The following is a 23,103-nucleotide window of genomic DNA, read 5'->3' on the forward strand; positions in this document are numbered from 1 at the left end:
TGGGTGGAAAACAGAACATTGCCAGCATCTCTTCCACTTATCCTCTTTAACATTTAGCTCAGGTGTCATCTCCCCTTAGTCTCTGAAGCCCTCAGACGGAGTGAAGGCAGGCTCCTTGCTGCCCTGGCATAATTCAGTCATTGTACTAGCTCTTCCTGTGTCTGTCTCTCTCTCCAGACCATGCTTCAGAGCAGGGACTCTTTTTTTTTTTATCTTTGTGCTCGTTCCACTTAGCACAGTACCAGGCCCTCAATAAATATTTATTAAGTTACTGAATGAGAGACGTGCTTGCATAAACATTAGAAACACAATTTAAAAGCCTGGCTTTCTGAAATCATTATATGGAACACATATGCCACAAAAACATTAATATCCTTAATATGTAAAGAGCTCTTACAAATCTATAATGAAACCACTTGAGATCCCAATGGGAAAATATGTAGGTAATTCTCAAAAAGGGAATAATTGCTAAACATGAAGCATTCCAATTTACTATTCAGTATAAATTTATAAAAACAGGATATCTTTTGTCTGCTCTCAAACAGTAATATTTTTTATTAATTTTTATCACCTCTAATTTTTATTTTACCCTTAGTTTAAATGCTTTGTTAGACTTCAGTAGACATTTTTACCATATTGCTCTTATGTATACATAAAAAGAAAAATAAACCCAAAATACATTGGTAAAGGTATTTCTAAAATTTCATCACTTGCAAAAATCTAACTCTTCTGAATTACTTTTTGACTCAGAAGTTGTCTGGGCTTTTCCATGTAATTAATCTTTACACCATCAAAAGCACTGGCAACAAGCATTTCCTTAAAGCATCCATAAAAGAACTAAAGTCATAGTGCTGGTCTCCTAAGCTAGCTTTGCAATTCTTTAAAGATAGCTCTCTTTGGACCAACTTTGGGAATGTTGTTTAATAGGTCTGATTCATCACTTCTCTCTACATCCCTCTTTATGGACTTTTGGAACCTTGGGTTTAAAAAGAATGCTACAGGGCTTCCCTGGTGGCTCAGTGGTTGAGAGTCCGCCTGCCGATGCAGGGGACGCAGGTTCGTGCCCCGGTCCGGGAGGATCCCACATGCTGCGGAGCAGCTGGGCCCGTGAGCCATGGCCGCTGAGCCTGCGCGTCCGGAGCCTGTGCTCCGCGATGGGAGAGGCCACAACAGTGAGAGGCCCGCCTACCGCCAATAAATAAATAAATAAATAAAAAGAATGCTACAGGGAAGGAAGGAAGGAGGGGAGAAAGAAAGGAAGGAAGGAAGGAAGGAAGAAAAGAAAGAAAGAAAAAAGAAAAGAAAGAAGGAAAGAAAAGAGAAAGAAAGAGAGAGAAAGAAAGAAAAAGAGAATCTATCCTAGGTATTTCAAACATGGGATTTAATATAAGGAATTGGTTTCCAAGAGAAAAGGGGTTATAGATATCAGAAGCTGCTTTCCCTCTGGCTTGAAACTTGTAGCTTCCAAAAAAAAAAAAAAAACGCTCCCCCATTGATTTTTTTCCCCAAGCTGATGTTCTTTTTCTTTCTCTCTGTCCAGCTTTGAGATATAATTGACATATAACATTGTGTAAGTTTAAGCTGTACAACTTGTTGATTTGATGCACTTATGTATTGCAAAACGATGACCACCATAGCATTAGCTAACATGCCACATAATTACCATTTCTTTTTTGTGGTAAGAACATTTGAGATCTGCTCACTTAGCAACTGTCAAGTATGTTGCTATCAATATTGTCAGTTATAATGACCATGTTGTACATAGATGCCCAGAACTTACTCATCTTATAACTAGAAGTTTGTACACTTTGATCAACACAATACTTTTAAATGGTGAAACTCAGGACTGGTTAAGTATTTACATACCTTCTGGATAGGAATATCAGTTAGTCCAAAGCTTCCAGAAAGCAGTTGGGCAGCATGTTTTAAGAACATTAAGGTCTCCACACCCTTTGATAGCGTAGGCTCAGGCTCTAGGAGTCTATTCTTAAGGAAACCTGAAACGTGAACAAAGCTTTATCCTTTGTTGCTCATTATAGCCAAAACGGAACAAAATTAAATTGTCCAAAATTGGGGAAAAAATTGAGTAAGAGGATTGTGAACCATTGTTACTTTCCTCTGTATTTTCCAAAGCATCTCAATGAGATGGTGTTACTTTTTAAATCTTTTTTAAAAAGTTATTAGAAGTCTGCTCAGTTGTCTGAACCCAGACACAACTTGGGTGCGCAAAAGCAGATTGCCCCGTGCCTCTCTTCTTGATTTATCCCTGGTTAGTTTGGTTTCCATGGAGAATATAATCCGGAGGAGGCTCAGATGTATGGGGTAGAGCAACAATGTTGCCATTTTCCCACTGGTTGAGATTTCAGGTGGTGGGTGGGATGGACACCAATATAGAATCACAGTGGGCCTGGAGATCCAAATTAGGTACGTTCTTACATCCAAATTAGGTAAGAACTTACAGGTAAGTTCTTAGGTAAGTTTTTTCCTCCGCAGATTCATTCCAAACACTTAGAATGGTACCTGGTCCAGTGTATGCATTCAGTAAATATTTTTTGAATATATAAATGAATGTTGCTTGAGCTTTTCCTGACGGCAAGATTTTTTTTTTCTCTTTTGATTACTATTTTTCATGCCTCTATGCCAGTAGTGACCTGAAAAGCTCACCCAGGGTTCCCCGGGTTGTGGGAACCAGTGCTGGTACCGGGGTCCACTTGGATAACCAACGTGTAGTCAATGTTCCTATGTCCAAAGGTTCTCTGAGATCTTCCTTTGTGCTGGGGATGGGAGAGCTATGTGCATGTGTGTGTGTCACAGGCAGAGGGCCAGTACCCACACCACCCACTGGAGGACTTTGTTGCTGAAGTGATCACCTCACAGACTGAAGCTTCGGTCCTTACTTGGGGGCGGGGGTGTGGGTCTCATGGCCTTTGCATCAAGACGTCAGAACCAAGCCACAGTGGAGCAGTGGATGGGGAGTAGCAGCTCCACCAGATGAGCTCTGACGGGTCACGTTTTGCCTCTTCCTGCAGCTTCGCAACAGCAAGGCAAAAGACGTCTGCTTGGACCAGGGGCCGCTGGAGAACCACACAGCAATACTGTACCCGTGCCATGGCTGGGGACCCCAGGTAGGAGCCCGTCTCGGATCAGGAAGGGAGTAAGTTCACCGGACCTACAGGGGATTTGAAGGACTTCTGGGAACTCCTGTCCTCTACTTTGGTAATTGTTACCGGTTCTGAGCAGCCGAGAGGCTTTCTGGTGGTTTCTCTATAGAGACCAGGGAAAAGATTCCCAGGTGGTAGCATCAGCACAGATATTAAGAGGATCAATGGGCACATTTCCTACTGAAAGGAGACGGCATACAATTTGTGTCATTTGCTAATAGGCAAACGGATGCCACGTGTACATATGTTTAATTATAACCAAATATGCCTGTTTACAACTTCAAAGAGTTAGCAGCTTCCCTCATGAGAATCTGATTGATATCTCTGTTCTGAAAGGCCATCACCAGTTTGGTGGTAAGCATGGCCTGGTCTGTAAGTGCTGCTACAAGTGCCAAGCACTGATTGAGAAGGAGAAATGTGCTTGCAGTAATATTTCAAAGAACACACGTGTCTTCTGGTCTCCCAGGAGATAGCAAAGATCACCAAAAAGGGCAAAACAATCAACCAACAGAGTAAAAATAGAGCCTGGTAAATGAGTTTCCTTTGACAGCTTTGTGCTAGCCCTCAGTGTGTGTGTGTGTGTGTGTGTGTGTGTGTGTGTGTGTGCGCGCGCGCGCGCGCGTATATGGGTGTGTGCACCAAGAGCTTAGCAGAAATCCTCTAGAACCAGGAGAAAATATATCCAAAAATGTCATTAGGCTTGACATGCATCAAAGTTTGAACCAATTTTATGTCAACCAATAGTAATAAAAGGCAAGCTACAAACTGGGAAAACATATTCAATCCCATAGGAGCACAAGATGGTTCATTCTAAGCCAGACTTACAATCTCTGTTTGTTCATCTATAAAAGGAAGACAGTGGACAGAATGCCCTGTAAGCTCGCTTCATCTCTCTCATGTTTTATGGACACACACCTTACGTGCCAAGTTCACGTTCATCGGTCATACACAGAGACTCTCGCGTGCATTTATGGCTCGTGGTTCTCTCCGCTCAGAGCACTTTTGCTTTCCCATTAAGCCAGCATCTGGAAAGAGAAGAGCTGTATTTCCTTTCCTATCACCGCAGGTAGTTCTCAGAATCCAGACCCTCCGCTCCCTTCAGTGTGTGATGTGTCCTCTGAAAGTGGACAAGTAATGCCAGGTTGCATTTGCTCCTTTTCTCCTTGCGGTCACTCTAGGAGGCAAGCAGGCAGCATGGGGAAACTGAGGCACAGAGGAGCAAGTGCCTGTGAACAGGCTCTTTTGGGTTGTGCTGGAGCAGGTTCTCCAGCACAACCCAAGCATTTTAAGTTCAAATCCAGTCCATTTAATTGCAGAAAATTTCCTGAGCCCTACCACTGCCTAAAAGTGCCCGCAGGGAGTAGAAGAACGACCAGGAAGCCCAGACCTGCTTCCTTCCGTGCAGAAACAGAGCTTTAACATCAAAGGCAAGAGGCTCTGAAGAGCCCGGTGTCTTCCTCCATTCATGTCTTCCTTCCCTCAACACATGGGTCTTGACCACCTACTGCAGTCACTGGTGACGACTGTGTTTGGCGGTTGATAACATACAGCCCCCCCTCTCAAGCAGTTTAGACTGGAGGAGGAAAGACCAGGAAACCTACAGCATAGAAGATGTGAGAAGAGTGAGATAGCCTGGGATGCTGGGTGCTAAGAGGCAGAGGTGGCCCAGTTTGGCCAGGGTTTAGAATGCAAGAGGGAAGGATGTGCTGAGAGATGAGGCAGAAGAGAGATGGAGAGGCGGCTCTCCAAGGCCTCATAAGACATGTTCCAAGGCACTGGGTCTCACACGTCAGTGTGCAGCAGAATCATCTGGAAGGCTTATGACAGCTCCTGGGCCCCATCCTCAGAGTTTCTGAGTCGGGGGGGAGTGGGGGGCACTGAGATATTGCATTTCTAACAAGTTCCCAGTGATGCAAGGATGCTGTCCTGGAGAGTTTGAGACTTGACCCTGAGAGCACTGGGGAGCCCTTGAAGGTTCATCTGCTGCTGCGGTGGGGGGCAGTGTGGTAATGGTATGTTTGTTTATTTATTTATTTATTTTTTTTTTTTTTTGCGGTACGTGGGCCTCTCACTGTTGTGGCCTCTCCCGTTCCGGAGCACAGGCTCCGGACGCGCAGGCTCAGCGGCCATGGCTCACGGGCCCAGCCGCTCCGCGGCATGTGGGATCTTTCCGGACCGGGGCACGAACCCGCGTCCCCTGCATCGGCAGGCGGACTCTCAACCACTCTGCCACCAGGGAAGCCCTAATGATACGTTTAGATCAGGCACAGCCAGTCCCGGAGGAGTTCAGAGAGGGATGGATGCTCTGGAGCCATCCTGACCGTCAGTCCCTACTGACTCTCCAGTTCTTCCCTCCCAGGGTCTGGAGGAGTAAAGTGCCCTAAAAGTCCTGGTGGCCGGGGAAGTGGAGGTGGGGAGTTGTGGCCTGAAGGGGATGGTTGTGTCAGCCATTTAAGAGGCTGCGTCTTGGGAGAGGTCAGATGACAAGCCAGTTATCCACCCCCACTAGTCTCGGGCGGGATGGCTGGGAGAGGAGATGGTGACGTGGTGGTACTGGGCCAGGAGGGCAGCTGGAGCCTGGACACTGAGCCTTGGAGTTGCCCACTTCTGGGCCACCATGCTGTACGTGAGCATCATTTTGGGAAATGCCAGGAGTAGCTTTTAGAACGCTGAACTCCCAGGTTTCCTCGTCCGACCTTCTGAAGAGGTCCCATCTGAACTGAGTGCTTATTAACTGTGAGGTAACAGACACTATCACGTGCAGGGATTTGCGTAGTCAAAAACCAGCCCGTCAAACCAACTTCTGTGAATGAGGAAAGGAGTAAAGATGGTCCAGTAAATGCCTCTTAGAGACCTGAGGGCTTCCTCCTAGGGCTCGAAGCAGTGCCTTTTCACCTGGGTGTTTCAGGGGGAGGTTCTCCAAGCCACTCAGGAAGTTTTTGACTGAACCTGAGGGCCAGGGCACGAAGGCGGCTGCATCTGCCTTTCACAGCCCCGTGGCCACCTCCTCCCAGGGCCCCCTGCCCTCCCCGTGTACCCTGACTGCTCAGAACCCCGGTCTGACACCCTTGTGATGCCCACATCTCCAAACGGTCTGGGGCAGTTCCCTGAGAACTTGACCTTCCAACCCCTTCTGTCCAGAGCCTTTACTCGTGTTGCATCCCCTCCCTCAAGGTCCCACCTGGTCACCTGCTAAACCCATCCAGCTGGGATGCCCAGGTAGCCTACCTCCCAGACAGCACAGGTGAAATGTTAGGAGAGTCTTTGCCTTGGTGACTACCTGCCTACTCCCTGCCAGGACAGGAGCCGGGCACCAAGTTCTCCTCTCCTGCTGGCAGCTGGTGGCCTTCACAGCCCAGTACAGGGGGCTTTGTTGGGAAATAGCTAGAATTCATCGTTCACCCATTCCACCTGCATGCAGAACTTTTCCAAGTGAATTCTCGTTCCGTTTAGTTGATGATGGAATGGCAAACCAGATCAGGCTGGTCTTTGCTCCCCCGCCCCCCCCAACTCTGGGATGAATTCCTGTAAGTGGGGACCATGGTCGTTTTCCAGCAGCTGATTTTTTGAAAGTAGACCTAATGTTTCGTTTTGGTTTTTTTCTCTTCCACCACATGTTCTGAATTAGAGTGCATCCTTGGTACTGCTCTCCAGCTGCCAGGCTGCCCTTCCTCACGCTCACCAAGGTTTCCTCCCCCTCCTGCCCAAACCCGCTCCCCCTAGGCCAGGAGTGTTGCCCCACCAGTCACGTGCCTTGGCATCTTTTTAAACCACTTCATAAAGTGCCGTTGGGCAAACAAACTGAATCGAAGCTCCCGTGACAAGGCAACTCCCAGAAGAAGGAATTGGTGTTCCACAGACATTGTTAGTTTAATTAATGGACTCTGTGTTGTAATTTATTATCAAACAGCAATTAAACAGAGATAAAATAGGCACTGAGGAGGGTAATTTCCTGCCTTGCAACATGTGTTTGTCAACAAGATGGAAGCGGTTCCCAGCCACTCAGAGAGCCCTTCTCCATCGCGAGCGAGTGACCAGCCTTGCTCTTGTCTGGTTACTAATTTGCATTAGACAAACAGCCATTTCTTTTCTGAGCCAGTGTTTTATTTAAATTTTTTTTCTTTAAACTGGCTGTCTTTTTATCTTACAATTATTTTAAAATAAATTTTATATCACAAACATAAAAGAAACAGACGTCAAGGGCACAGGGGCGGCCTTCGGTGTTGGCTTGAACCCATTCAGAGCGGGAGGTCTTGTCTAGGGAGGCCCAGGACTCTCCCACACACTCCCAGCTTTTGCCATCCTGGGCCCAGGTCCCCGTGGGTCCCTTCATGCAGCAGCTAAGGTCTCCCTGCAGGGTTATTGGCCGTGGGATCGCCCTCCTCTGCCAGCCCCTTCCTGTTCTCTCTCCCAGCCCACCTGGTGAACCTGTCAACCTTTCCCATTCTGATTTCCCTTGAGGGCAGAGGTCAAGAAGGGAGAACAAGGTAGGCAGTGCTGGGCCCGGGGCATCATTCTTTCACTTCGTGGTGCTCTCGAGTCCCTGCGACCGAGCTGCTGCCCGAGGTCCCAGTGATGCAGCTTCCTGGGCCAGTGCCGTGGCTGGATTGAGACAGGGAACAAGAGGCTGACAATAAACCCATTTTGGGTTTGGGTAACGTTTATCCTATCAGGTAAGTAGTGACTCCCCCTGCCGCTTTGAAAGTTGAGATTCAGGTGATGCCAGGCCACTTTCCAAACCATCCTGTGACTCCTGGTCTCGGATGCTGGGCTCTACATTCGTGGGAGGGGACGCGTCTCACACTCTTGAGCCCCCAGACGTTCTCTAGCTCCCAGCAAGGCATGGAAGAAAGACTTGAAGCATGCGTAGGGGCGACACATCCAACCTGAGGACCAGCTTCACTGGTCATGGGGACCACCCATACAGCCTCACCGATTCCAGCTCCCTCCCGAGCTGTGGACCGACCACAGCTTCCAGCAGCCCCGCCATGGACAGAGCACGACCGGCAAGCATTCCAGTGCAGTGGCCCTGGGGACTCCACGGAACACTCTTTGAAAGAGCTACAAGCTGCAAAGGATGTTCTTAAGACGAGGTGTGCACCTTGGAGAGGAATTGAGAGAAGTCAGGCTTTGTTCCAAGGAACTCTCCTGTCCAGTGGGTTCCTGGGAGGGTATCACAGGTCTCCCCTGTTTGTCCTTCGGTCAGTACGTTTAGTCTTCCTCTCCCCTCTTTTCTGAGAAGCTCACATTCCCTCCCTCAGTTAATTCATCAACGGAATGACAGATGAAAATTCTTGTATCCCATAATTAAATGTAATCTCATCTTGGACTTATGCCTTGATGGCTTCGTCGTTTAAGCAATCCATCATCCAAACACCTTGTCACGATGATGCATTTTGCCAATAAGGCGCTAGTGCCGCGCGGAGCGACAGAGCTTAGCCTGCGGGGGGCACTCGGAAAATGCAGAAGTTCATGACATCCAGCACCCTTGGCTTCCAGGTGAAGTCATGTAAGGGGTGGGCTCAGGGGACGGAGCCACGAAGAGCACATAGGGGTTAGCACCCAGGGCAAGATGGCTCTGCCCCAGCGAACAGGCCCGTGATTCTGGAAGCAAGCCTCCCACATTCGGTAAGAAGCAAACCCTGTCATCCCTCGATTCCTGGAAACCACCACGAGGTCAAAGCAGAGCCGCCTTAGATGCAGTGGGACAACAGGGTTGGAGGAGCGAGGGCAGGTATTTTTTACATTTGGGAAACCTACACGCACACAAAAGAGACAACGGAAAGCAGGAGAGACAGTACCGGTGCTGAAGCGTGACATCTCGGAGGTTCTGAGCTGCAGTATTTCCACTTCCCATCTTTTACGCGATATTTTGAAAAACCCTGCCCCGCATTCCGGTGCGACACTTAGAAATCCGTTATGCTTCGCGGCAGATTCTCTTTTTCTGTTCCTCTGACTCATCTTCTCTCCAAACATTCAAAACGTTTCTGGTTTTATTATTTCAGAGCTGTTAGCTCCTGCCTCCCGGGCTGTGCTATCATCTAGCCCGTGTGGGCGTCCCTCACGCCCACCCTCTTCGCAGACCTCGAAGGAGAGCAGGGTTACTTGCTTTCTGCTCCCTGAGACTTTCCCGAGACTTAGCGGGAGACCCAAGCCTCTTTCTCTGCCATCTGCTTTGCTTTGCTTTTCTATTTCCAGTCCTTGGTTCCCACTTTCTAATTATCCCTGAAAAGTAGATCTCACAGACCACATACAGGGAACAGGGATGCTTGATGTCCTAAATGGCATACAGAACTACAGACACATGTATTTGATTTTGCTTAAGGGGGACTCCAGGTTAAGGAGGAATTCCTGTACTTTTTCTCTCTCGCCAGAATGGGTTGATGAGCTAGTCTTCCCAGAAAATCGGAGTTACGATCATAAGTTGTTTTCCAGTGAAGATTCTTAGTTAAAATTTTACATCTCCTTGGAAGTTATTGGGTGTTGTTTGTTTGTTTGTTTGGGCCACTCCGAGGGGCTTGTGGGGCTTGTGGGGTCCTAGTTCCCCAGCCAGGGATGGAACCCAGGCCCTCGGCAGTGAGAGCACGGAGTCCTAACCACTGGACCGCCAGGAAATTCCCATCTCCTTAGAAGCTGAGTTAATCTTCCTCCAGACACGATAAGTGATACAGGCAGGTTTTGTGTTGCTGTTAGGCTTGGAATAATGAAATCAGATGGAACACTAGGGTGGTGGCCACATTAGCAACTGAGCCTTCCTACCTTGCCCAGAGCTACTAAATTCAAAGCGAGTCACTGCCAATCTTCTTCTTGTTCCCTAAAGGTGCGACAGCGTTATGGTGAATTTGAAAAAGACAGATTTAAATCGTCTATAATCCTACCACCCTGAAACAACCATTATCATTTCTGAGGCTTGCTTTCAGCCTTCTTTTTTTTTTTTTTCAAGGAAATATGTTGCTCTCTTAGGTAGTTTTCGTATCACCGAATTAATAAGGAAACAACATTGCTGCTTCTGAAGGACAAGGGGGAAGGTGAAACCACCTAGGAAAAAGGTCTTTGTGGTCTTAGCACCATGAGATGCAGCAGAGCAAATAAATACAAAATGTTTCAACAGTCTTGTCCCCTGACCGTTCAGTTCAGAGTTTTGATTTCTCTTTGGAGCAGTGGTATCTGTTGAGTGATTGTTTCCAAAGACATTGCTTGTTTGAAATGAAGAGGATCTGAGAACAGGGCCGATCAGAATTAAGGGTGGATCCTAATGTCGACTGAAAACAAAATGCACAACCTAGAAGTTGAGAGTTAGGTTTTATTCGGCGGACTTAGAACTTCGAGCCCGAGAGACAGCCTCTCAGATAAACGCTGAGAAGACTGTTCCAAAGAGGAAGGGGGGAACCCAGGATACGTAGGAGTTCTTACAACAACCCCAGGTAGTCAGAAGAAAAGGTTACTGTAAATAAAAGAAAACTAGACTTCTCAAGTTACGGAATTTAGCACTTTTCTATGTATGGGAAGATGCAAGAGTCTGGGCTCACTGACACCATTCCTTTGATATGCACCTCGGCTATCTGGGGCCAGTATCCTGTGTTTTCTCATTCTGAGGCTGCACCGTCTGGGGTGGCTGCAGTTTGATGACTGCTAGACGGCAGGTACTCTCTGTTTCCTTCCTGAGTTCCCTCAGGGCTCACCGTCCAGGTGGCTGCAATCGCTGAGGACTGGACCTCCTTTGTTTACTGATAGGGCAGAGGCAATATTTTATTTCTCGCTAAAGAGTTTAGGGCTAGTGGAGTTTAGGCCATTGGTACAGGATGACGGGGCCTCTGGAGTCTGGGTTTCCATCAGACGAGGCCAAAGGAAGACCGAAGTGTGGGTGGCTGAAGTTTCTAGACTGTCCTCATTGTACCATCTGCCTGGCTCAGGAGCTAGGGTTGTCCAGAGTGCCAAGTATGAGACACTTTGCTGGAATTCCGCCCACACGGTGGACCACTGCGTTCTGTTGTGGGCCATGTGAGTTTGGGGGTGAGGCTTTGGGAATCCCAATGTGGTGTCCTCCCCAGGCAGCTGAACATTCCAACTCAGTGCTGAGGGCAGAGCTGCAGAGGCCGATGGGGCTCCAGGTGTGTCGCAGGGGACAGCAGGCCAGGGGTCCTAGGACAGACCCTAGTGTGGCTCCACATTTAGTGGGTGATGGGGCCAGAGCACTGGACACCAGAAAGGTGGGTGTCACACCAACCAAGGAAGAGCAGAGCCAAACACGGCTGCCCAGAGGGCCAGTAGCCAGACTGCACTGCATGTTCAATGCAGTAACAAGAAAACCGTGGGTAAGAGGAAGCCAGACTGGATTGGGTGCAGGGGAGAAAGGGAGGTGAGGAGGTGGAGACATGATGCAGAGAACTTTCCGGAAGCTCGGCTTTGAGGGAAGGTGAGAAGACAGATGAAGTGGCTACAAGGGGCTGGCACTTGTAAGCATGTTTAAAAGCAGAATAAGGGGAATACAAGACTAAACAAAAAGAAACTAGCTACGTTTCTAAAACATTAGTGGAAGATCTAGAGAACAGTGAGAATTAATGCTCAGAAAGTAGATGTCTGTCATCTGAATTTGAGTAAAACTATAATTTCCCCTGCATCGAATTATGGGATATTGGAGCAGAAATGTAGGCTTTTTTTTTTTTTTTCCTAAGAGGAATTTATGAATTCGCCTCAACAGAGACATGGAAATCAACTGATCCCCCAACCCAGGTTTACCCTCCAAGACCTACAGTTTCTAGCTCACCTAGCATAGCTTACAATGTTGAAGCCCCCAAATTCCGGGGAAGGGCATTCTTCCGGGGAGTTCCGGGGACGCGTTCTCTCCGTGGAACATGAAGAGGCCTTGGCACATGGTGGGCAATGTACAAATGTTTAATGTTGAATGAAGGACACACAAATGGCCTATTAACTCCTGGGGCAGGGGGAAGGGGCCAGATGCTTTGGCCAAGCCTGTGTGGTGGCCCTGGGGTGAGCCCAGGGTGGCTTCAGGCTGGGACAAGCGCCAGGATGCACTGGTGGGCTCAGCTGGGAGGGTGGAGATGGGCAGCATGAAAGGAACCACCATGCCAGTGGGAGTTTGGGCTTCTAGAATCGACGGAAAAAATATAGTGTCTGCGTTGGAAAAAAAAAAAGGGGGCGTGCCCTGACTTTTGTAGGGTCATTGTCATGGGTTAAATAACATCCTGCCAATGAACGAATGAACACCCCCAGAACGAGGCCCAGAGTATGATGGGTGTTCAGTGATGATGGAAACCTCGTCCTAAATCTCTGGGGCTGGTTCCCCATCAGAGCATCTTCACACCCGCTCTCACGTGTGGATGTCATAACCAGGCCCACGTCTAACTCCTCTGTTGAGGCTCTGAATTTTCGGGTGGTCCAGGCTGATCTAGGCTGGCTTCTAGCCGATGGCTTGCCTGGATTCATCAGGGAACACGCCAGGAGCAGAAAACAGGCTGAGCTCTTCTTCCCCCACTGCAGAGGCACTGCAGGAGGGGCAGAGTCCAAGAGAGAGGCCATGGGCGCTAACACCCCAGGGCAGGCATCCGTGGATCACACAGTGGCTTTGGGGATGCTGAGTATCGAGTCCAATTCAAGGCCCAACCCTTTCAGGAATCTGGCCCATTCCAAGCAAGGGCATGTAGAATCTGGACCAAACCGGGAAAGGGAAGTGGGGGAGGGGAGGGGAAGGACAGGAGCAGAGCAGTAGGGGATGGGGGGTCAGGCGTCCAACCCAAGAAACGCACACACCCAGCCCAAGGGAGCTTGGTGGGCTGGATAGCTGCCTGAGGGTCCTGGGCTGCCCAGCAGTATCACTGAAGCCGTTGGGGCAGCCTCCCCTGGGCAAATGGTTCTGGAGACAGTGGGAAGCCTGCAGTGGCTGAGTGTCGGGAAGGAACTAGGGCTGGGAGATGCTGGCCCCGGGAGCCCACACGGGAGCCGAGAGGGAGGAAGAGGAATCTGTAGTGAAGCAGGAACAAGGCCCCAGTTCTCCACTGGTGTGTGAGGTCTGGGGAAATAAGGGTAACAAACACACGGGGTTTACTATACACTGCATCCTCTTCTCACTAATTTGTTTGTTTCCATAACTACCCCGTGAGATAAATCCTAAAATTAGCCCCATTCTGAAGATGAGGAAACAGACTTCCAGAAGACAAAGTAACTGGCCCAGGGTCATAAAATTAGTTAGTGGCAGAGCTTGGATTTCTTAAACAGGCTCCAGAGTCTGAGTCCTTAACCATATAATATGCTATCTCCTTTGATGACACAGCACAAAGCCAGGCTGCTGTTTGAGTTGGCAGAATGAGAAGGTGAGACAGATTTAACTAAGATCAGCTGAAAAGGGAAAAAAATGTTTACCAGCATTTCCATACCGTACCGGGATATAATCCTACCTTCCTATTTCACAGATAGAGACAAGAAAGACGTGCATCTGCTTACTGAAAAACAGCGTGTCTCGTTGAAAAGCAGAGTCTTTGCTCCTCTGGCCCATTTAGCATTGAGGGTGAGATTGGCAGGCATGCTTAGGAATTTGCTCCTGGTCCTTGGGAAGTAGGACAGGGCTACACTGCTCACCCATCCCCTGTCCCACTTGCCTCTTCCGACCCTCATCCTGGTGCTTCCCCACCCTCAGGACTCCTCTCCCAGAGGCCCCCAGCTCTCGCCACAAAGCTGTGTGGTCCAGACCCTGCCATTCCCGTACCTCCAGGGACACTGCCGCAATCCATCCACTCCTGGACCCGTCTGCAGGAAAATCAACCTAAGGTTTTGTAGCACAAATATGTCTCCCCATTCATTCCAAGTAGCAAGTGCGTTTTCTGGAAACACCGTGCTTGAATCCAGCATGGTGGGTCATAATGGTGGATGGGAGAAGATTGAGGAGAGAGGTCCTGGGGACCATCCCACCCCCCAGGAGCTGGCTCTCTCTGCAGGAACTGTATCTGTTTCCAGAGCGTGCCTTCCAGGCTCCCAGATAGATTTTTAAATCAACTTTATTGAAGTATAAGGTCGGTACAATAAACCCTTTGTTTAAAGTGTACAATTTGAGGAGTTCTGGCGGGGGTACACACCTGTGGAACTCCCTGCTCAATCAAACTACAGAACATTTCCATTCCTGCCCCCACCACCACCCGAGAGATTCCTTCTGCTCCTTTGCTCCACCCCGGCTCCCAAGCAGCACTATGCATCCACTCTGAGATACAGTTGGAAATATTTTTTTTCTGTATTCAGTTTGAGTGCTGGCATGCCCTGGACAGTGATGGAGAAAGTCTATTTGTTTTTTAAAATGTACACATGTACACGTAGTTACCAGAAACCACTCTTGTGGCCTCAGCCATGAAACAAACAAATAAATTTACCCCAAAGCAGTTTTGAATCAACAGAACCCATCTCTCTGTCTCCTGGCTAGAAGCTGGATAAACTGCATTTTTCATTTAGCGATGGTTTTCTACCCTCACTAGGCCTGATTTTAAAGTGATAAGAAAGACCCTTAATATGAAAGCCATCGCAAGCCATGTTTTTATTGACAATCTGATAGATTTTGCTGTGTTCCAGAGTTATTCCACAATTATCTGGCTGGGTTTTGTTTACTTGGCCATAACCTGCATATTTGAGTTTTCCCTCAAGGCTGTTAAATGTGGGTTAATAGTTTTACATGCCTCTTAGATCATTTCTAATAGAAAATTCCTTTTCCTCCTAAATGAGAATTAACTGTATTTGAGCTCAGAGGGTTTTTTCCTAATGCGTTCGGGTTGTGGATAATGACATTTATTTCTCATGGGCCCAGCAGGCAAATCTGGAATAATCCCATTCAATTCAAAAGACATTTATGGAGTTTTGGCTCTTTGCGAGATACTTTTCTTGGTCCTTGTGCTATGTAACAATGGGTAGGATGCTGCGGTACTAAAACAACAATGACAAAAATCTGTAACAGGGAAACACATGTTAATATCACCCAAGTATGTAAGCTGAAATAGATCACATGGTGGGGTGGCTTTGTGGAACGAAGCGAGATGGGGGGGGCTATAATTTATTCAGGAAAGACTGTTGGCTCTTTTTGGGAAACTGCAAGTCATCTGTCAGACTAAGACGAGAATCAAAGAGTTAAAACAAAAGGTGAGTTGGGGACCTATAGTAGAAGATCATGGTTACAAGTTTATTCATAAATCCGTGGGCATTGGGAGCCATTGAAGGTTGAGGCAGGGAATGATAGAATCTGAATTTGCAGGATTGGGAAGGCCAAATGGAAGTTGTGAAGGGCTGGAAGGGGGACCAGTTTACAAGCCTAGTGCAGCAGTTCAGTTCCCAGAAGAGTCTTAGCTGGGATGTTAGGAGGAAATAGATGAGAAATTGGCCCTTCTTATCTGTGCTTCTGAATCTGCAGGTTGAACCAACGGAGAATCATGTAGTACATATTTCTTGAAAAAAAATCCACGTGTAAGTGGACCTGCCTTGTTCAAACCTGTATTGTTCAAGGGTCAACTGTATAAACGAGAGAATTGACGCTCACATAAAAACTTACACAGGACTGTTCATAACAGCATAATTTATAATAACCCCAAAGTGGAAACAGTCCAAACGTCCATCCCCTGGTGCATGGACACACAGGATGGTCCAGAGGAGATGGGACTATTCCATGCCTTGAAGGGAGGCACCAGAGAATATGGGTCCACGTTGTCCCAAAGACCGGAGAGGAGGTAACTGGGGGCTGGAAGAATGAAAGGAGACATTGTGGAATGGAGAGAATTGCGTTGAGCTCTAGGAGAGTTGAAGCCAGAAAGTTCTAGAAGGAGCCCAGTAACTAACATTTCCAGGCAGGGAAACAGCTGAAGCAAAGCCCTGGAGGCAGGAAAGCAAGTTGGACATGCAGAGGATGGGAAGCGGAGGTCCTTACAGAAGGAGTACTAGGGAGTGCGGAGTGGTGGGACTGGACTAGATGTGCTCTCAATCCAGGACTGGGGAAACTGGGGGACCTGGTGGATGTCAGGTCTCAGCACTCGCCACCTTTCCCCTGACCCTGGCCCCTTGGCCACGCCAGCAGAGCCCATGCATGTGGCCTCCTTGTACGGGTTCCCGGTGTGAGAAACCACCTTCCCCCAGAAAAGAAATCCCGCAGGGCCCTCCTCACCTGGGGCTGGATACGTGGCCTTTTGCAGGTCCCGGAAGTCTGGGTCTTATTGTTTTCATGTCCTAAAAGACTTCAGAAAGGAGAGCTTCTAACTCCCAGTGGCACTTAGCTTCACTCTTTAAACATCTGGGTCACAGATATGCTCAGTTAGTTAATGTTCTGAGCGCCGCTCACGTGCCTGCTGGGTAATAGATTGATTCATAATTTCAATAAGCAGCTGTGTGTATCTTTCCCCTGAACATAAAGGCAGCTTGCTGTCGTTCATCACTTTGCATTTGATGAATTTAAACACATTCAGAGAGACGTTGTTGAAAGACGGATGGGGCGGGGCTTCTGATTTTTTTTTTTTTTTACCATTTTGCCTCTAACAGTTATTCTGATTTGGAACTAATTTGGGTTTAAAACACATGTTAACCACATCTCTCTCTCAAGGGCATTTAATAAACTCCTGTCACTTGTTCCTGAGGGGATCAGGCAGCCTCCCTTTGGGGATCAGAACAGAGGGTTTCTGACAGCTTTCACCAGAAGAGAGAGCCCCTGCGGAGCATCTTATCCCCTGATGAGGCACTTGTGTCCCAGGGCGGAGGTACTTTTCTGCTCCATTCCTGGCAAGAAATGCCCAGGCTTTCAGGAACCCAGGATCATCTGAGAGGAGGTCCCTCTGCTGCTCAGCTGCTGGGCCAAGGCTTCCAACCATCGAATCTCTGGGGACCCAAGGATAAAAGCCAGGACCCGGCCAGGTGACCAGATGTCTTCATGCCTGTTTCCTCTTCTTTGAAATGGGAAGGTTAATAGCACCTACCTCACAGGTTATTGTAGACATTACATAATTTATTCTCTGTACCATGCTTAGACATGGGGCAGAGTATGCCTCCAATATATGCTGGCTGGTAATATTATTTTGTAATGGATTAGGCATCCGTTGTATATTAATAATGATCATCACTCCTGCTCTAGACACCTCATAGGATCATGAGAATGAACGTGAAGATTGTGCTTGCCTCTCGCCAACCTGCCCTGGAATCATCTCAGTGGGAATACAGCCCCATCCTTGTATTCTCAGTGCCTGTCCCCAGCCTGGGCACATAGAGGACTCTTCAAAACATGTTTGTGGAGTTTAAAGGAATAGCTGTGGCTGCATTTTGTAAATGACGATGTTGATCACATTTGTAATGTGCTCATTCACAAACATGTTCGGAGCCCTTGGTCTGTGATTGTCTCCTAGGAAGAATGAAATAAATTGGACACGACCCCTGCCCCAAAGGAGTGTGAAAGACAGGTGAACGTATCTGTTCAGAAGTTGGAATACAGGGCTTTAAACAACATGGGCAGTCAGGAGAGGCCAAGACACCAAACTAGTACGGACTCACAACTAGTTGTGAGGAGGATTGCCAGGCACTATCATCTGTGTATCAGATAGCTATTGCTGCGTAACAACTACCCCAAAACTTAGTGGCATGAAACAATATGTATGTATTTATTTAGTATTGTTTACAAGTCTATGGGTCATCTGGATGGTTCTGTGATCTGGACCAGGTTCAGATGATTTGGGTCAGACTCATTCACGCATCTCCCATCAGCCAGCAGCTCGGCTGAGGGCCGCCTGATCGACGATGACCTCGTCCACTTGTCTCGTGGTCGACTGGCTGGTTGTCTGGACCACGTGGCTATCATCCTTTAGCAGAGGCCATCCTGGCCTTACTGCTATGGTGGCCGTAGGGCTCCAGGAGGGTGGAAATATGCAAGGTGTATACCAGCAACAGTCGCATCCCCCTTTCTGCTACATTCTGTGGGCCAAAGCAAGTCACAAAGCCAGCCACTATTCTAGGATGAAACAGACTCCACTTCCTAATAGAAATTGCAGCAAAGTCATATTGCCCAGGGCGCATAGAAAGATGTGGCCTTTTTGGGAACCTACCCAATGCTACCTAGCATTTGTTGCAGTACATGGAGCATGGAGCAAGTACCAGGATGGGGTTGTGCATTTAGGGTATTTCTGCCTTTTCATCATTAGAAGTAACATTGCAATAAATACCCTGTACATAAACTTTTTTCTTCCAGTTTTACTGACATAACTGACATACAGCACTGTATAAGTTTAAGGGGCACAGCATAATGACGTGACTTCCATACATCACGAAATGATAATCACAGTAAGTTTAGTGAACATCCATCATCTCTCCCGGATACAAAATTAAACAGAAAGAAATTCTTTGTCTTGTGATGAGAACTCTTAGGATTGACTGTCTTAACTTTCCTATATAACATACACCAGTGTTAATTATATTTACCATGCTGTACATTACATCCCTAGTACTTGTTTATAAGTGGAAATGTGTACCTTTTAGCTGCCCTCATCCAATTCCTCCTCCTCCCCACCCCTCTACATAAACTTTTGTTCACAGTTCTAATTATTTTCTTGGGATAGATTTTTTTTTTTTTCATTTTTCTTTTCTTTGACCGCACCTCATGGCTTACGAAGGGATCTTAGTTCCTCCACCAGGGACTGAACCTGCACTCTCAGCAGTGAAAGTGTGGAGTCCTAACCACAGGACCACCAGGGAATTCCCAAGATTTTGTTGTTGTTGTTGTTGTTGTTGCGGTACGCGGGCCTCTCACTGTTGTGGCCTCTCCCGTTGCGGAGCACAGGCTCCGGACGCACGGGCTCAGCGGCCATGGCTCACGGGCCCAGCCACTCTGCGGCATGTGGGATCTTCCCGGACCGGGGCACAAACCCGCGTCCCCTGCATCGGCAGGCGGACTCCCAACCACTGCGCCACCAGGGAAGCCCTCCCAAGATTTTTTAAAGTAGATTTATTGGGTCAAAGGAGAGAAACATTTTAAAAGCACACTGCTTATATTTTGTAATTCCTTTTTGAAAGGTTGTAGTAATTTACCCTCCCTCCAGCCCATCTTAGGCTCACCTTGACAAAACACAAATAATCTCTTTTTTTAAAACGTGGTCTCTCATTGTTTTGATTTATTTTAATACCTAGGAGGTTGAATGCTTTTTCATATGCCTGTTGCTTCTTCGGTGAACTGACTCTTTGGGCCCTTTTGCAGCAGGGTAGATTTAATTAATCCCGGTTTACAAATGAGGAGGAAATGGACACTCAGAGAGGTTAATTGACTTGTTCAAGGTGGCCCAGCCAGCTGGAAGCAGAGCCAAGCTTTAGAAATCGGATGTCCCGCTTTTTCACTTATTCCTGCTCCCTGCGTTGTTGAACAGAAGGCCAGACTCCTGAAACATTGACCGAGGACATGCTTAGAAGGAAATCAGGGAGTGGTCCAGGGAATCTGTATGCAGGCTTAGCAAGCCGTGGGCTTCCTGGACGGGGTGCCCCTGTGAGTTGGGGGTGTGTGTGACAGGCCTGTGAAGGTGGCCGGGACTGCAGCATGGACAAAGTCCTGGGTGACCCATGTGTCCCTCGTGGCCTCACCTCTACCTCCCGTGGCCCTGCCGCTCTGCTCTCTCCCCAGCTGGCCCGCTACACCAAGGAGGGCTTCCTGCACCTGGGAGCCCTGGGGACCACCACGCTCCTCCCTGACACCCGCTGCCTGGTGGACAACTCCAAGAGTCGTCTGCCCCAGCTCCTGGACTGCGACAAGGTCAAGAGCAGCCTGTACAAGCGCTGGAACTTCATCCAGGTAAGTGCTCCACGGACAGGCCTGGCAGCCCAGAGCACGGGAGGGTGCCACGAGCGCCCCCGGGAAGGGCAGCCAGCAAAGTGCAACCCACGGTCTCCCGGCTTAAGGCATGTGAACTGCTGCACAGGTTCAGGCGGAATCACTGGGGCCTTTCCCTGTGACACAGCCTTCAGGATCCCTGCAGCAGCGCCAGGCTGGGCTGGGCTCTGATACATCTCGAGAGGGAGTTCGGGGTGATTTCTCCGGAATCTTCTAAATGCCAGAGAGATGGAGAAAGTCAGCTTGAGACTATCCAGGGCAGTCCCCCATCCTGACACCATCCCCTACCAATGCTTTCACCTGGTTCAGCCACTCAGACTCGGTGAAGCTTATTTATTTTCTGACTTTAGGGTTTCCAGAGAAGGTCCAAAGGCCCAAAGATCCCTCCCTCCTGTGCACAGAATTTTGGTGGGATTGTTCCCCAAGAGGGGCCATGTGCCGGGCACTATGGTGGTTAAATCTCTCTCTCTCTCCCTCTCCCTGTCCCTCCCTCCCCCCTCCCTGTCTCTGTATCTCTGTCTCTCCCTGTCTCTTCGTATCTGTCTCTCTCTGTTTCTATCTCTCTGTTTCTGTCTGTCTCTCATTCTCTATATCTTTCTCTGTCTGTCTCTATCTCTCTGTCTGTCTCTCCATCCTTGTCTCTGTCTCTCTCTGGTTCTTTGTTCCTGTCTCTCTGTCTCTCTGTTCCCGTCTCCGTCTCTGTCTTTCCGTCTCCATCTCTCTGTCTCCTTCTCTGGCTGTCTCTTCTCCCTCTCACCCCCACGTACTCCCAGAATGGCGCCGTCATGAACAAGGGCACAGGGCGCTGCCTGGAGGTGGAGAACCGAGGCCTGGCTGGCATCGACCTCATCCTCCGCAGCTGCACGGGACAGAGGTGGACGATTAAGAACTTCATCAAGTAGTGGAAGGAGCTGGGGCCCTCGGAACCTGGCCCTCGGGACAGGGTCTGCGTCCTCTGGACCAGCCACGCTGGGAGAGAAACAGCAAGGAGTCAGCAGGTGCTCAGTGGGCCTCCCGGGGCTTCTCCAGGGCAGCCTGGGGCCCAGATGGAGGCACTGCCCCTCCATCAGGCGTCCAGCTGCCTGAGGCTCGTGCGCCCTGGCAGAGCTCCCTGACCCTTCGCTGGGAGCACAGGAGCCGTGTATTCTGCAGCCCGGATACGGACCTGGTACTGTGGAGTGACACATCGCATCTCCTCCTGTGCTTCTTCCCATCCACTTGCAGGACTGGGACAGGCGGGGGCCCCTCCTTTTTCTCATCTCTCGTAGCAGCAGCAGCAGCTTCTGAATTCCACCTGAGCCCTCAACGAAGTGGGGGGGGGGTGCTGGGCCACAGCCTCGCTCCCCCTCCTCTAAGGAGGCAGCGAGGCCCTGAGACCCAGTGTCCCCCGGGTTGCTTCTGCCCAGACACCTGTTCACAGCCCAAGATGGCCAGCCCCCAAACCTTTCCAGCAGGTGGCCTTGGACTTTTCTGGACTCCACCCCCGAGATGACCTGGAAGGAGCTGATGCTTCCACGGTCACCTGGGCACTAGGATCCTATGTGCCTGGACCAGCTCTTCCATGTCTGTCGTCAGCAGGGAGGCAGAGAGCACGTGCAGAGAGCCCTCAGCTGTGAGGGCCCCCAGGCTGGAGCCGGGCCCATTCTGCTCTGCCTGCCCAGGCGCCGGGGAGCCCGGACTCACAGTGGCTACCGCAGCGGGGACAGCAGTCAGCCCCCATCTGGAGCTTAAGGACTGACGTCAGCACAGCATAGGGGGCCAGGACCCTGGAGGATGCTCTCGTGTCTCCCTGTGCTCGGCCAGCTGACAGGGAAGAAGGCAGTCGAGTCCCCTCTGAAGAGTAATAACTTCTTTCTGATTGCCCTCTGGTTAGGGTGCACTTATAAATCAGAGTTAATATATGGACGAGTGTGCATGCGTATGAGGGTGTGTGCCTGGTGGGGCGAGTGTGCTGCCGCCTGTGCGTGCGTGCATGGCGCGTGTGTCTGGGCGTGTGCGTCCGAGTGCACGGTAGGGCAGACGTAGAGGTGTGGCCTTGGACTTGTTGCATTACTGCCAGCCCAGGTCAGATCAAGGATGCTGAGAAGCTTGTGGGGGCGGGTTGGCCAGCAGGATGTGACAGGGCTGGCACCCCAGATGGAAGGCTGCCCTTCTGCCAGTTCCCATCTGTCTCCCTCATGCTGTCCGGCCAAGCCCTGCCCAGAACCAAACCCCACACCTGCCCAGTTTGGGGTTCACAGTGTCTCATGTGGTGGCATCTTACTGGTGATCCTTCCCCCCTTTGTGAAATAAATACATGTGAGCACTTCCCAGCTCAGCCTTTTTGGCTTTTCGATTCTTCCAGAGCCTGGGCCAGGAAGCACTTCCTGGGACGTGGCAAGGGCTTCTGGTTTATTAAAGGCCAAGAGCGTTCATTCGTGGGGTGGGGACACGGCCAGCCTGCCCTTGCTCTCGCCTCCCCCCAAAGCAGGACAGAACTTGACGTTGGACACCTGCTTGCTAACCCCCTGTTGACCCCAGATTAGAAGGGTCAGGTGGGTGCAGAAAGCTGTGACGCAGAGAAGGGCCGTGGGTGACCTGGCCAAGCGTCCTGACCCGCCTCTTCGTGCTGCCGGCCGCCACTCCTATCTCTCGAGACCAGAGAGCCCGTAGTGGAAGCAGCTGCCCCTTCTATTCATGGAGAAGCGAAATCCAAAAAGACGGCAGGCCTTCTGCCCTGGAAATGAGCCTGGAAGGAAATGGGCTGAAGTCCCCTGGGCATTGACAGCCCCAAGTCTCTTCCCTCCCAGGAAGCCAAGAAGATCCGGCTCGTTCGGCGTAACCCAACCCACAGACATGCGTGTCAGCTGCCGTCTGGGGGGGCTCTTTGAGAATCAGGGTCCATGAGCACAGATGGAAAATTCTGCTGTTTGGTGAGGAGGGGTCATCAAACTGAAACATCAGATCCTCGGGGTAACTATTAAGCCAAAAGAGCCAAGGGTCTGCCGGTCCCCCGCGGGGTCAAGGGGGCCTTGGGCAGCATTCCAAGGCGGTGCTTTGAGGAGCGGTCCTGCCCAGACTGAGCCATTCTCCTCCTGTGCGGTTCTGAAGGTAGAAGCTCAAAGAAGA

The 23,103-nt window shown here is 49.5% G+C and overlaps 1 protein-coding gene across 3 annotated transcripts in view; it reads left to right on the top strand.

The window, feature by feature from the left end:
- GALNT17 (polypeptide N-acetylgalactosaminyltransferase 17) overlaps positions 1–22,303 on the top strand; it is a 443,347-nt gene extending 421,044 nt beyond the window's left edge. For all 3 annotated transcript variants that reach the window (XM_073792034.1, XM_033839681.2, XM_073792035.1), the window contains 3 exons: positions 3,030–3,125; positions 19,789–19,956; positions 20,769–22,303. In XM_073792034.1, coding sequence (XP_073648135.1) covers positions 3,030–3,125; positions 19,789–19,956; positions 20,769–20,897 — 393 coding nt within the window. In that variant the 3' untranslated portion in view covers positions 20,898–22,303. The remainder of the gene's footprint in view (positions 1–3,029; positions 3,126–19,788; positions 19,957–20,768) is intronic.
- Positions 22,304–23,103: the final 800 nt, after the last annotated feature.

This window comes from Tursiops truncatus, chromosome 15 (assembly GCF_011762595.2).
Source record: "Tursiops truncatus isolate mTurTru1 chromosome 15, mTurTru1.mat.Y, whole genome shotgun sequence".
Classification (NCBI taxonomy): Eukaryota; Metazoa; Chordata; class Mammalia; order Artiodactyla; family Delphinidae; genus Tursiops; species Tursiops truncatus.